Source organism: Xiphophorus hellerii, chromosome 14 (assembly GCF_003331165.1).
Source record: "Xiphophorus hellerii strain 12219 chromosome 14, Xiphophorus_hellerii-4.1, whole genome shotgun sequence".
Taxonomy (NCBI): Eukaryota; Metazoa; Chordata; class Actinopteri; order Cyprinodontiformes; family Poeciliidae; genus Xiphophorus; species Xiphophorus hellerii.
In genome coordinates, this window is record NC_045685.1 from 28369322 (window position 1) to 28383389 (window position 14068).

The 14068-nt window shown below is 42.1% G+C and overlaps 4 protein-coding genes and 1 long non-coding RNA gene across 6 annotated transcripts in view; 2 read left to right on the plus strand and 3 right to left on the minus strand.

Annotated features, from left to right (window-relative positions):
• Positions 1-14068, plus strand: part of LOC116732561 (muscle M-line assembly protein unc-89-like) — a 444643-nt gene that overhangs the window by 230728 nt on the left and 199847 nt on the right. The window lies entirely within an intron of this gene.
• Positions 1-14068, minus strand: part of LOC116732604 (high affinity immunoglobulin gamma Fc receptor I-like) — a 218664-nt gene that overhangs the window by 40607 nt on the left and 163989 nt on the right. The window lies entirely within an intron of this gene.
• LOC116732605 (high affinity immunoglobulin gamma Fc receptor I-like) overlaps positions 1-14068 on the plus strand; it is a 185917-nt gene that overhangs the window by 22447 nt on the left and 149402 nt on the right. The window lies entirely within an intron of this gene.
• On the minus strand, positions 348-9622 carry LOC116732613 (high affinity immunoglobulin gamma Fc receptor I-like). 2 transcript variants are annotated; one of them, XM_032582935.1, is made up of 8 exons: positions 8969-9618; positions 8629-8664; positions 8178-8456; positions 7853-8098; positions 7589-7762; positions 7325-7393; positions 2564-2650; positions 348-719 (listed from the first exon to the last, which is right to left on the minus strand). In XM_032582935.1, the coding sequence occupies exons 1-8, from the start codon at positions 8997-8999 to the stop codon at positions 676-678; spliced, it is 966 nt and encodes a 321-aa protein (XP_032438826.1). In that variant the 5' UTR covers positions 9000-9618; the 3' UTR covers positions 348-675. The 2 variants fall into 2 exon arrangements, with proteins under 2 accessions (XP_032438826.1, XP_032438827.1); XM_032582936.1 differs by lacking the exon at positions 2564-2650 and having other exon boundaries at positions 8969-9622.
• LOC116732684 (uncharacterized) lies at positions 12210-12869 on the minus strand. Its single transcript, XR_004341852.1, has 2 exons — positions 12487-12869; positions 12210-12387 (listed from the first exon to the last, which is right to left on the minus strand). It is a non-coding gene; the product is annotated as an uncharacterized LOC116732684 (long non-coding RNA).

A 14068-nucleotide genomic window follows, 5' to 3' on the forward strand; every position in this document is an offset into this window, starting at 1 on the left:
TGCTCAGGTCTCCACCTCAGTGTCTAGGAGACAGAGATGATGGAAGGAGCCACATGTTCACATGTTCACATGTTCTCCATTATGTTGGTTTTTATCACAACCTTTGTGTAGGAAGTGATGAACCTTTAGAAATGAGACCCACAACTGATTGGACTGTAACATGGAAACAACACAGAAAAGGCCTCAGCCAGGATTTTAACCATCCATCCATTTTCTAACAGGAGCTGCTGCCTGTCTCCACCCTGGACGGGTCACCAGTGTGTCGCAGGGCAACACAGAGACAGACAGGACACACAACCATAAACACACACACACATACACACACATGCCCTCACACACTCTGGTTGTTTTCTGAAAGTTTCCACTGAAGCCTTTTTCACTCTGTGGTTTATTGGTTGTTTGTACAGATCAGAAATGAGCAAACAGGAAAACATTTCTAATCTATCGGCTCTGAAGCCACAGAAACCAGAACGATCAACGACGTAGAAACAGCCGAGACCAAATGAAAACTTTAATAGTTCACTGCAGAACGAACTGTGTGAAAGAAACATTTGATTAAACATCCAGACAGAAACGATGTTAAAGTCAGATGATGTTGGGCCAAAGCAATAAAACAACTAAATGTGAAATAAAGAGGTGAAGCAGCAGCTGGAGGTCAGAGGTCAGACTGGTGGACTACCTCAGTGAAGAGTAGATGATGTTTGTATCTAGTCGAACATCTGGAAGAAAATAAACTCTGGTTAAAATAAAACTAAAAACAGATTTATGAAAACTTTAAAATCATTTATCAAATGTACATGGAAAAATTAATTGTTCCTCTTATTAAAACACAATTGAACTGTTAGTAACTATATTCTGAAGATTCAGTTTAACCAGCCATGTCTCCATCCTAGTCCTGCCTGACCTGTAAAATCAAAAGATCATTTAAAAATAACCTGTTTGATGACATGAAGCCGACCAAATGATCTCAAACATCCAGTTATAATATTTAATTCCTCTGAACAAGGAAGAGCAGAATAAAGTCAGTGACATCAGCCTGGAAGGATGAAAACCCATTTGTAAGGCCAGAACCGTTCTCCACATGGAACCACAGGGACCAGTGGAGAACCTTCCCAGAGAGACGGGAAGTCCAGAACAACCAGCACTGAGAGAGAGAGAGAAAGAGAGAGAGAGAGAGATAGACTCTGGCCTCAGAAAGCCCATCAGTGACTCCACACTGAGCTCCACACTCAGCTCCACACTCAGCTCCACACTCAGCTCCACACTCAGCTCCACACTCAGCCTCCCCCCCAGCAGGCCCAGTGCATCCTGCCCTGGAACCACATGGAGACAAGATACCCTGTGTGACACCACCCTACCCCACCTTACAAACACAACAGAACAGACGCCACCAAACTACAGAACGAGTTTCCCGACCCAAGACCAGGATGGCACCCAGGGCAGACGGCCCCCACATCGCCTCTGCTACCGTACAACACGCTGCCAGTGCACCAAACCAACCAAAACGTCAGTGGCCCCACATCCAGAAAGGGCTGGAGCCCCTTCAGTACACACTGCAACCAGCAGCACCAACATGCAGGCAACCAGAGCAGGGCATGCAGAGCCCGGCCCAACCACCGGCCCAACACCAGCAACCCGACTCAACCCATCCATGAAACACACACAGCACACTGCATTGATGAGCGTCCCACCAAGATGACTAGCAACCTCCTCCGCCTCAGTAAAGCCATCAACAGAGAACAGGAGTCTGGAAACCCCCAGGTCTTCTTCTTCCTGCTCTGATATGGTGTTGATGTGAGTTGTTATAAGTAGCAACTAAAACAGAGATGGGCAAGTTGATCATATTATCTGCATCCATTGATGAGAGCTTCTTCTGTCCTCATGTTCAGGCTTCAGAGCTAACTAGACTCTGAGTTTAGTTACCAACTTCAGATCTGCTGTTGTGAAACCAGAAACCCAGAGGATCACAGAGCTGGTTCGGTTCTACTGAGTTTGTTCCTCAATCAGAGCCTTGATGTCCTCAGTGCTTTCTGACCAAAGCCTTCCTATGACCAGCTAGGCTAACTTAGCAACGGTTAGCAAAACTCAACTACTATAAAACTGAAACCATGAGTGAAAGGTCTGCTCCAAAGAATCATTCAGGAAGGTGTGCAATGTTTGATTCAGTAGGGGGCGCTATACTGTGTTAGTAACACATGAAGATTATCAATATGGTTGAATTTAGTGCATTAGCTGACATTAAATATCATGTTGGTGCAGCAATCTAGTGTTAGTGGAAGTAAAAGCTAATGTTTAGTTAGCAATGCACAACATTGGACTAAGGGAACCTCAGTGGGGTCAGAGGTCACTAGATCATGTCAAGATCTTTTCTGGAACAGCAAAGTCTCAAGAACCTCTGAGGTAGCATTTTACCTCTGAGCATTAATGTTTACTGAATGCTAATATTTCATAATTATAAAACTGTAGAATCCAAATATTAATATAAAGTCTAGCCATATTTCTCATTATTTTGTAAATCCAAACTTTATAGATTATTTCAGACATTAATCAGCAGCAGTTCTACCTCTGGTTCTGTTGGTTCTGATGTTGATTTCTCCATAACTGATCCCGTCTGTTCTCACGTCTGAGTAGATGGCAGATGAAGGACTCTCTGTAAATATATAAATATGAAATGAGGTCAATATACTGCAGCGCTGCTGTCAGATAAATGCTTTAATATCATTCATGCAGACATTAACTCTTTGTTTTGTCTGTTCTGAACTTAAATAACTGTAAAACTAGCAGGTGGGAAACACTGAGACCACACAGTCTCACAGCTAAATCAATCCAAGTCGACACGTTGCACCACAGATCAAAGAGACGCTCTGTAAACTTCGACTCAGTGACATGCAGGTCTGCAGACCACCCTGCAGAAACCACCAACACCTCCAGAGGAAACGCAGGGCAGCTTTCACACGCAGAGACACCATTAACTGGAACAAAGGGTGAAGCACAAACACACCGAGAGGAATCAGAGCGTTACAGATCCTCTGATTATCAATAACTCTATTCATATACTGCCTGCATCTTACTGGGGTAAATGATGATAGACATTGTTAGAATAATTATCTAAGTTCATTTACTTGTGAGTTTATTTGAAAAGTTATGTTTTCATATTATTATTTTGTTTGATGTTTACTTGACTCCTTTTCTTCTGTGAAACACTATTAACCATTTTTAGGATGTTTGCCTGGAGGCTAGAGACGTTTGCACGTTCCTGTGTTATCAGCTACATGTGTAACAGAAGGTTCCAGAGCACCCTGTAGAAAAAGGTCATTGGTCAAATTCTTTGTGTGACTTTGAAAAAGCCCAACCTCCTTCCTTGTATTTTCTAATAAAGCCAAATGCAGACAAAGATCGGGCAGAGTTGATCCCAGACAGTGTTTTACAGCGGTATTCCGTGTCTCGGATCTTCCCTCTTTTCTGCAGAAAAGACATACTGCCTCTGGTTGAATCTTTGCTAGTTAGGAATTAAAATAAACCTATCAGACATAAAAGTTATTTGAAGAAGGCAGATAAATGTGTTTTCTCTAATTTTAAAAGTTAAACTGAGCTGCTGTTTGAAAAATAAGCAGCATAAGATTATTAAAATCTACATCTACAGGTACAATCAGACTATTTTTACTCCTCCAGGCCTATAGGTGGCGCTAAACATGGAGTAAGGGACAGGCAGTCAGTCCTTCATCAAGCTGATCTGCATGACCAGAACAAAGTTTCATCTGAACAAATCAACTGTTTGCTGAATATGAGGACAAAATAAAGTTCAGTTCAGACGGAGTGAAGAGAGTGGCAGTAATCAGGTACAGTGAAGCACGGTGGTGGCAGAGTCATGATGAATGTTGTTGGCTGTGAACTAGTTCACTGAGGGAACCATGAAGCAGAGAATGATGTTCAGAAACTGAACCACATGACAGTGTGGTCCAGCAACCCTGCTGAACAACAACAGTTTTGTTGCTATTCAACATAACAACCATAAACATCTCAGTGATGATCGATCCTAACGATGATCGATGCTAACGATGATCGATGCTAACGATGATCGATGCTAACGATGACGATGCTAACGATGATCGATGCTAACGATGATCGATGCTAACGATGACCGATGCTAACGATGATCGATGCTAACGATGATCGATGCTAACGATGATCGATGCTAACGGCTCTGAGGGAAACTGAACTGGTGAAGCTCCTCTTCACATCTAAACTCCATCAATCATCTGCAGCCTTTCATTTCTCACACAGAAGGTGGAGAAATGAAACGTCTCCATCATCCACCAGCTCATGATGTCACCATGGAGGAGATTCTAGACAACCAGCCAAACTCCATCAACTCTGAGTCCAACAGAGAAGAAGCAGCTTTAATGGAGGAAACACAAGATATTGATCGATATCGGTTCATGTTTAAGGATAGTGATGGTCCGGTCGACCCGGTTCTACTGGACCCAGAACTCCATCATCTGCTCCACCTCCAGCTGCTGTGGTTCTGAGTCAAACCAACCTGTTCCCCTCCTGGCCTGTGGGGGCGCTGCACCAAGAACCACTGAAGGAAACGACACAACGTCTTTCTTCATGTAATGTAATAACACTAGAGTGGCATGCAGGTGGAGGATTTCTCTTTAGTCTTTGGCTAAAATCCATGAGCCTTTTCTCCAGCTATCGCTAGGCTAGCATGTTAGTTTGGATTGTATTTACCCAGAATGCCCTGCGTTATAGTCCACTTCCTTCTTCTGGAGCGGTCTCCGGTCCGCTTGGTGTTCATATACTCACGTCAACCAAACCCAGAGCGAGGTTTTAGACGGTTTTAGAGTTTGATTTATTTGCAGATTACTTGTTCACACCTGACCAAAAGAACTGGAGGGCGGATTAAAGCAGACTGAACAGAACCGGAGGGAACGGACTCAGAACTACTGAGGGAGATGGAGTCCTGGAGGAACTGATGCTGAAAGATGAACAGGATTTATTTCTCATTGTAGCCAAAATGACTGACCTAGATCCTCTGATGTATCTGGAACAGGTTGGTACGTTTCCCCCTCCAGACAATGAACCAACCTGCCACCATGTTTGACTGATAATTGATAAATAACTGAGATGAAATCCAATTCAAGAAATTAAACTAATTATATAAACACAGCACAACTTTTATCTTTTAAATAAATTTTACAAAAATAAAGTCATTCCATGCATTAATAAAACTGTTTAGCTTCTGGTTGAGCTTCTTTTATTAAATATTCATACGTTTCTGTGTAGCTTCAAAAGATATTTAAGTTCTTCCTCCTGTTTTTGGGTCCTGATGGGGCCCAGCTCATAATGTTCAGGTTTTGTTTGACAGGAAACGTTTTGATTTCATCCTGCCTGAAATCCTCTACCATAGTCCCCATACCCAAGAAACCTCACATCTCCTGCCTCAACGACTACCGGCCAGTGGCACTAACCCCTGTGGTGACGAAGTGTTTTGAAAAACTGGTCCGGGGTCACATCACAGCACTTCTCCCTCCTGGCTTTGACCACCACCAGTTTGCCTACAGAGCCAACAGATCCACAGAGGACGCTGTGATCACGGCCCTCCATGCTGCTCTGTCTCATCTGGAGCAGCAGGGGAGCTATGTGCGGATGCTCTTTGTAGATTACAGCTCTGCTTTTAATACCATCCTCCCTCACAGACTGGTGGACAAACTGGGGGACCTGGGCCTCCCTCACTCCACCTGCATGTGGATTCTGAGCTTCCTGACCAACCGACAGCAGAGAGTTAGGGTGGGAAAACATACATCCACTGCCCTCAGCCTTAGTACTGGCTCTCCACAGGGCTGTGTGCTGAGCCCCCTGCTCTATTGTCTGTACACATACGACTGCACCTCTGCCCACCACAGCAACACCATCATCAAGTTTGCTGATGACACCACAGTGGTGGGGCTCATCTCAGGAGGCGACGAGTCCACCTACAGGGGTGAGGTGGAGCGGCTGTTGCAGTGGAGCAGGGAGAACAATCTGCTCCTCAACAACTCAAAGACAAAAGAACTCATAATAGATTACAGGAGGAATAAAACGGACATTACACCACTAACCATTGGGGGAAAATGTGTGGAGAGGGTAGCTGATTTCTGGTTCCTGGGGGTCCACATTGAGCAGGGCCTCACATGGAACATGAACACCTTGGAGCTGATAAAAAAGGCCCAGCAAAGACTGAACTTCCTGAGGGTTCTCAGGAGGAACAGCATCAAGGAGAAGCTGCTGGTGTCCTTCTACTAGTGCTCCATAGAGAGCATACTGACCTACTGTATCTGCGTCTGGTATAACAGCAGCACTGCGGCTCAAAGGAAAGCTCTCCAAAGGGTTGTGAATACAGCCCAAAAAATCATTGGCTGCCCTCTCCCCTCACTGGAGGACCTGCACAGCGACCGCTGTCTAAGAAAAGCACAACACATCACAAAGGACACTTCTCACCCCGGACATTCTCTGTTCACACTGCTGCCTTCAGGCAGAAGATACAGAGCAACCAGAACCAGAACCAACCGTCTCAGAGACAGTTTCTACCCGATAGCAATAACAAAACTAAATGCAATCAAAAACAACCATTAATCATCATGAATGATGGATGTGAGAATGTGGCTGTTCTTTATTGGGGTTTTTTTTACTAGTTATTTGTTAATTCTTACATTGTGTGTGAATTGTGAGACAGTTATTTTTTGTTTTTAAGCTTATGCACTGACTGATGGCACCTTTTAAATTTCGTTGTCCTTGTGACAATGACAATAAAGATTTATCTATCTATCTATCTATCTATCTATCTATCTATCTATCTATCTATCTATCTATCTATCTATCTATCTATCTATCTATCTATCTATCTATCTATCTATCTATCTATCTATCTATCTATCTATCTATCTATCTACCTATCTAGATCAGAAACAGGAAGCTGGACGACCACAGACTGCAGGCAGAGACGGTCCAACATGGCAGGCTGGTTCTAGTCCTACTGACAGTCACCATGGCAACGGATCACCTGATTCATTCCTACTGACAGTCACCATGGCAACGGATCACCTGATTCATTCCTACTGACAGTCACCATGGCAACAGATCACCTGATTCATTCCTACTGACAGTCACCATGGCAACAGATCACCTGATTCATTCAGGGTCTGCAGATCTACCAGCAAACTGACTGAATAAAACAGCAACATGGAGGAAGTTATAAGATCAGGATTAATAAGGATCAACATGAAGACGAATGTTTCATTTGGATGTTTTCAAACATCATCATCATCATCATCATCCTCACCTTTGGCTCTCTGCTGATGAAGCTGAGTTATCTGGACGTCGCTGTATGTGACGTCGTCTCCTTTATCAGCTGGAAGAAACAGAGATTACCCACAATTCACTGCTTCAGGAGGCAGTTCAGTTTTATGAGGAAATAGTTTTGTGCTGAAATATCTGACTTCATTTTATTTATTAAAAACACATTTAAAAAATCAGTAGTGCAGGTTAAACATTCACACCACTATAGAGAAACCTGCTTTTATAAATCAAGATGTTTGTATTTCACCTTTTGTTTTGTGACGACGTCTCTTCACCAGTAGAACCAGTAACACCAGTACCAGCAGGAAAATCACAACAATCACACATGATAGAGAAATGTAGAGATCAGACTGGGAGGAAGGTGATGATGATGATGGAGGTGATGGAGTAGGTGGAGGACAAGAAGTGGTTGTTGGTTTTTCTAAAATTGAATAATTTGTTAAATAATTGCCAAACAATTTATTTTGAAAACCAAAGTTTAACAATATTTTCAGGCCTCCTGACCTCTGACCTTTGACAGAGATCCTGCTGGATGGAGACTCTCCATGACGGCTGATGTTACATTTATAGAGGCCTTCATCAGAGCTGGAAACATGGAGGAGGGTCATGTGACCTGATGGTCCATCACCAATGAAGGAGCCATCTTTATAGAAAGCAACTGGGAGGTTGTGGGTTGGATTCTTTGCTCTGCAGCTCAGAGTGACGTCATCTCCCTCCATCACAGGGAGGACAGGACTCTGCAGGATCACTGATCCACCTCAACACAGAGACAAACTACAGCATTTCATCCATTTCCACACAGCTTCAGCAACACTAACTCCACAGTCTGATCTTACCAGAGACAGAGAGCTGGATGCTGCTGCTGCTGCTGGAGGATCCAGACATGGACTCACACCAGTACAGACCAGTATCATGTTCTCTGATGCTGCTGGTTTTACAGGTAGATCCATTTTTTCTCCACCATTTATCTCCACACTCAGTCCTGGTTTCTCTGCTTGTGTTTCTCCTCACAGTCCATCCATCAGATCTGTTTTCATCCTCACAGATCAGAGTCACTGATTCTCCTCTAAAGAACTGAGATCTGCTGGGACTCACAGTCAGAGGAACTGGGAGGACTGGAAATAAACATATTGATTCAGAATAAAAACATTTCTTTACAAAAGTATTAAAATGTCTCCATGAACAGCAAATGTATTTCTTCTGTTTTCTAATCTTTCTGTAAGGAAACCCTCAGCAGACTTTATCATTTCCTACTTGGAGATAATAATAAGTATAAACTTTACTAACCTCGGTTTATTCTGCAGCCCAACAGGAAACTCAGACCTACAGAAAACAGACATTAAACTGGTTTTATTCCACGTCCAGAGCTGTGACATAGAACTGATATCTGTGATCTAGAAGCAGACCTTCATCTATCAAACATTCCAGCTTTAATCATTTTCTAATCTCTTCAGGTCTTTAGTTCACATATTAGGATTATTTTTAATCTTGTAATTCAAAGTAAATTGTAAACCTGCTGATCTCAGTTCAGTCTAACTTGTTTCTCCTTCATCCTACACCATCATCATCATCATCATCATCAATAATCAGACAGTATCAATACTTAAATCAGCAGATATGAACTTACAGAGCAGCAGACTCTGCTGTGTTTCCTTCATGGTTTCTCTCCTTCATTTGACGTTTTTCGTGTCTGACTGGAGACTCAGAGTAAAGAGAGACCGCCCTCTTCCTTAACGCAGCTCTGCTGCTCTCTCTCTTCATGATGCATTGCTGATAGTTATTGGTCTATCATCAGTCGCCATGGCAACAGATCAACTGTTGCAATCAAAGTGATCATAATTGTCTTGTTCACAAAAATCCAAACAAATTAAATTAAATATATTCCATATTAAACTCCTGAGGCCTGAACAGTGGTGCAGATGGTAGAGCTGTTGCCTTGCAGCAAGAAGGTTCTGGGTTCGATTCCCAGGGTCTTTCTGCATGGAGTCTGCATGTTCTCCCTGTGCATGCTGGGTTCTCTCCAGTTCTCTGGTTTCCTCCCACAGTCCAGAAACACGTTAAGTAAATTGGTCTGTATAAATTCTCCCTAGGTGTGTGTGCGTGTGTGTGTGTGTGTGTTTTAGTTTCCTCTTCAGTACCATCTGTGGCCTAATTCTCCTTTCTAAAGACTGCTGGACCTCATGTTAACCAAACTTGCTCTGACACGGTGAACCTCCTTGTTTTGGTTTAAAGTTTAGGTTGAGAAGTAAAATGTGAATTAGGTTTTGGTTAAAAAAGGGCAGTGATATGTATTTTCCAGACACATAGCATCATTTAATAGAACAATAAAGTAACTGTTAAATTCAGTTGTTATAAAAATACTACATACACCAAAGTAATTTTACTTCCTGATGCTAACACACAGACAGCGCTATGCTAACACACAGACAGTGCTATGCTAACACACAGACAGCGCTATGCTAACACACAGACAGTGCTATGCTAACACACAGACAGCGCTATACTAACTCACAGACAGCACTATGCTAACACACAGACAGCGCTATGCTAACTCACAGACAGCGCTATGCTAACACACAGACAGCACTATGCTAACACACAGACAGCGCTATGCTAACACACAGACAGAGCTATGCTAACACACAGACAGTGCTATGCTAACACACAGACAGCGCTATGCTAACACACAGACAGCGCTATGCTAACACACAGACAGCGCTATGCTGTTGTCCATTGGTTTGTTATCCACTAAGATCAGCTCCAGTTTATTCTATAAGCCTCGTTTTTCCCACACAGTTTAAAACTATCAGATGTTTTAGATCTTCTAGACCTGAAGGAACCTGAAGATGTTTCCTTCATCACTGTCGTTCCCACAGTTGAAATCAACCACACACACACGCACACACCCACACACACACACACACCTTCCCAGAAGGCGATCCTTTCCACAAAGTGTATCTGTCCACTGAATGACTGGTACCAGTTGAAGCCACGTCTGAAACCAGTTCAGTACAGAACCAAGGTGGAGTTCTTGGTTCTTGTTCTGGTGGAACTGGGACAATTTCCTCCTGGATGCAGATTTGTTCATACTGACATTTTTACCTGATTTTGTCTCATTGATGAAACGACCAAATGAGGTCAAAGGTCACTCGGCACATTGAGACAATGACATCTGCAGGCTGTGGCATTGAATCTTTATACATCTAAAATATTTCTGAACATTCTTGTAACCATTCTTTGCTATAATAGGTTATGCAGGTCATGATTTTTATGTTTTATTGTATTAATAGGTCAGATTTGTGTCATTCAGACGGTACAGTTTCCCACCAGCAACAATTGTTGCCGAGTATAAAACCTTTTCACTAACATAACCAACATAAAATGATATAATTCATGAATATCATGTGTTTATTATAGGACCAAGGATTGAAATGCATGAATTTATTTTACAGGAAATAATCTGGGATTAAACGGGTTAAGATGGAACATATACACACATATTCATGACATTCTTTGATTAAATTAATTTCTCTTAAGTGTTACTCCAATAGTTAAAAATGTGATTTATACCAGGTGAGTCTTTCTCCCCTGAGAACGTGTCATAAGTTGCGGTGTAGATGGTGAGGCAAAATGCCAGGAGACCCAGGTAAGAGAGATATGGTAGATTAACGATGAATAATGCTCCAAAAACAGTCCAAATCCCTGGCAGCACTGCTGAGCGGAAGCTGAGGCTCAACACAGGTAGCAACAGAGAGAACGAATGGACTAACCAGCCACACAGCAGAACAGAAGCCAAGACACACAGGTGACACTAAATACACAGAAGGTAATCAGGGAACGAGACACACCTGGGAACTAATCAAAGGGAGACAGGACAACATGGAGACTCAGAGACTCAGGAAACTCGAAATAAACACACAGAAAAACACGGAACATGACAGGACCCCCCCTCAAGGGCGGCTACCAGACGACCCCCCCAAAAAATGTCTAAGAAAAAACACAACAAGGGTGGGCGGAGACGAAGGAGGGTTCTCACGGGGAATGTCCGGCGGGCGTCCGCGGCGCCGGAGGCAGGAACCACGGAGGAGGTCCGGACAGTTCTGGACAGGATAAATCCCAGCAGATTTAGGAAACTCAATTAACCCGTTAGAAGGAGAGCTGGTAGCAGATCTCCCCTCAGGAGAGGAAGTAGAGAGAAGGGGGGTGTTGCGCAACAACAGCATACAACCTGTGACCTGCTGCACAGTGAAACATTTACTCAGCTTCAGTAAGGAATCAACTAGAGCTGCTTTGATTTTGATTCAGGATACCTTTATCCTGAATACTGAATTTGCTTTTATCATTTCTGAGATTTGTTGTTGTGTTTGGGAGCTTGTGTGATGCGAGGCGTTAGCTGCAGCTGCAGGTCAAATACAAGTTCAGTTCACACATCAATCCAGTTTATTTGATGGGGGTGTGTGGGGGTGTGTGTACAGCCCACATGGAAACATGAACAAAACCAAACAATCACTTTTTCTAATGATGGGGTCGATTTAGGAAAAGTCATAAAATTTCAAGTTGGAAAAAAATTGTTTACGGTATTTTTTCTACAGCTAAACATGGTAATGGGTCACTTTGACCCGCAAGACAACACAAGGGTTCAAATTCAAAAATACTTGATCAATCACAAAGGGAAATGAAATGATGTTGTAACTCATTCAGATTCTTCCGAGTTATTGAAGATGGTGATGGCTGTTGGCAGGATGCTCAAGGTTGTCCATAACTTCCTTGATTTTATGAAGAATCCTTCTTTGCACTGTTGTCTCCAGAGGCTCCATAATCTCAGCAGATGTAAGTAATGCCTGAGAATCAATGAGCTTCAGAATTAATTCATTTTTAAGTGATTTTATTTCAGAAGAGACTCTGACTAGAAGTTGATGACATGTGACCCGAACAAGTCCAAACCAGAACCTCTGGGAGTCAGAACCAAACCTGGAGAAAGTCCTGCAGGTCTGGAAGCGGCTGGGAGTTTCACCTTCACCGGGTCACACAGAACATCTGGTGACACTATGAAAGAGAAAAATTGTACTGATTAATCCACAAACATGTATATTGAAATATATCTGTAAACAAATTTGAAGTTATGATTGTCTCAAATTCACTTACTTTTGTGTCAGAATAAAGTTAAGATCCTTCCAGTCCATGAAATAGAGTTTAGAAAAGTCTGGTTGTTTACATCAGACCATGAACTTCTGATGGGGAAAATTCAGGAGGTTCAAACTAGCAGATCAGAGACTGACTGGGAATCAGAACCAAAAAAAGTCCACATTTCTTCCTACAGTCTGTCATTTCCTCCCTGATCAAAATGCTGGGGGAGAGAATCTCTTCCTGGAGGGAACATCTGTCCAGATGCTGCTGCTGAGTCCCACCTGCTGGATGTGGGTCTGGGTTTTCAAAGTGAATCTCATTAAAGCTCTGACTGACCTGAGTTGAGTTTATTTATTTTTATTTATTTATTTATTTATTTATTTATTTGCTTATTTCAAACAGACAAAAATAAAAGCAAGAAAGAAGAAAAAAAGAAAATTCAAACAAATTATCATGCCCAACTGACATGCAGGTTTATATGATCAGCTCTGAGCTGCTGCTGTTCTGATCAACAAATCAAGAAACTTCAGTTCCTCTGACTGACAGCAGCAGCCTGGCAGTCCGTACTGAGGGAAAACACCAGACATCAGCTGTTCCTCATTAGGTCACAGACAGACAGACAGACAGGCAGGCAGGCAGACAGGCAGGCAGACAGACAGAGAGACTAATTTTCTCTTTTCGTTTTAATAATAATCAGTAAGAAACATGATGGAGGTTAAATGAAACCAGTTGGTTCTGGGTCATCCCAGCACCGCTCCAATCAGAACCGGACCAGAACCGGTCCAGACTGGTTCTGGTTTCCATGGCGATCTCCTTCATTCCTGCATCAGGCTGCACGTCTCACACAGACAAACTCAGACATGTTTCCCTCTTTACATCAGCAGCAGGAGGTCAGAGGTCACAGCTGCTCATATAAAGGTGGGCGGGGTCAGAGGTTAAATTTATGCACAACATTTATATTTATTCATAAACGGTTAGATAAATAAAATAAAACAAAAATAACAAATTCACCTCCACAGGTGAGTAAATCCTGTAAACATGAAGAGTTTATGAAAATATGATGAAAAACTGATGGATTTATAATAAATAAGATTATAAAATAAATACAAAGGACAGATTTTACTGGATATTTTAAACCCTGAGCTGCTGCTGTTTGACTATAGATTATTAATAATCAGAGCAATGATTAGTTTATGATGCTGAAGGATTTCACAATAAAAGACTTCCTGTCTCAACATGGTTCATATCATCCTGGTGCAGCTCTATGAATATTAAATAAACTCCAACAAAATCACTTCAACATGTCAAGTTACTTTATTTAATCCTAAAATAATAATAATTTACTGAGCAAATGAAGATTTTCATCAGGATGTTTACTGAACTTTAGAAATATTACAGACTAAAGAAGAAAATCTTTCCTCTAAAATCTTCCTCTTACAAATGAGACGTTGAAGAACAGAGTATTAATTTAAATGAAATGAATAAATAGGGTGTAAAACAATAACTAAATAAAATGTAAAATAATATTTTGACCATGGGTCAGATTTTCAGTTTGAACATGAACTGTTGGTTTTATTCCAGATTATCTTTGAAATCCAGT

What these genes read in the sequence shown, in the direction of transcription:
- LOC116732613 (XM_032582935.1), bottom strand. Translation starts at nt 8,999, where the DNA reads ATGAAGGAAACACAGCAGAGTCTGCTGCTCT. An exon ending in GGGCTGCAGAATAAACCGAG is followed by an intron (nt 8,457 to 8,628) that starts GTTAGTAAAGTT and finishes GTTTATTTCCAG; the next exon opens with TCCTCCCAGTTCCTCTGACT. An exon ending in CAGAACCAACAGAACCAGAG is followed by an intron (nt 720 to 2,563) that starts GTAGAACTGCTG and finishes ATTTTCTTCCAG; the next exon opens with ATGTTCGACTAGATACAAAC.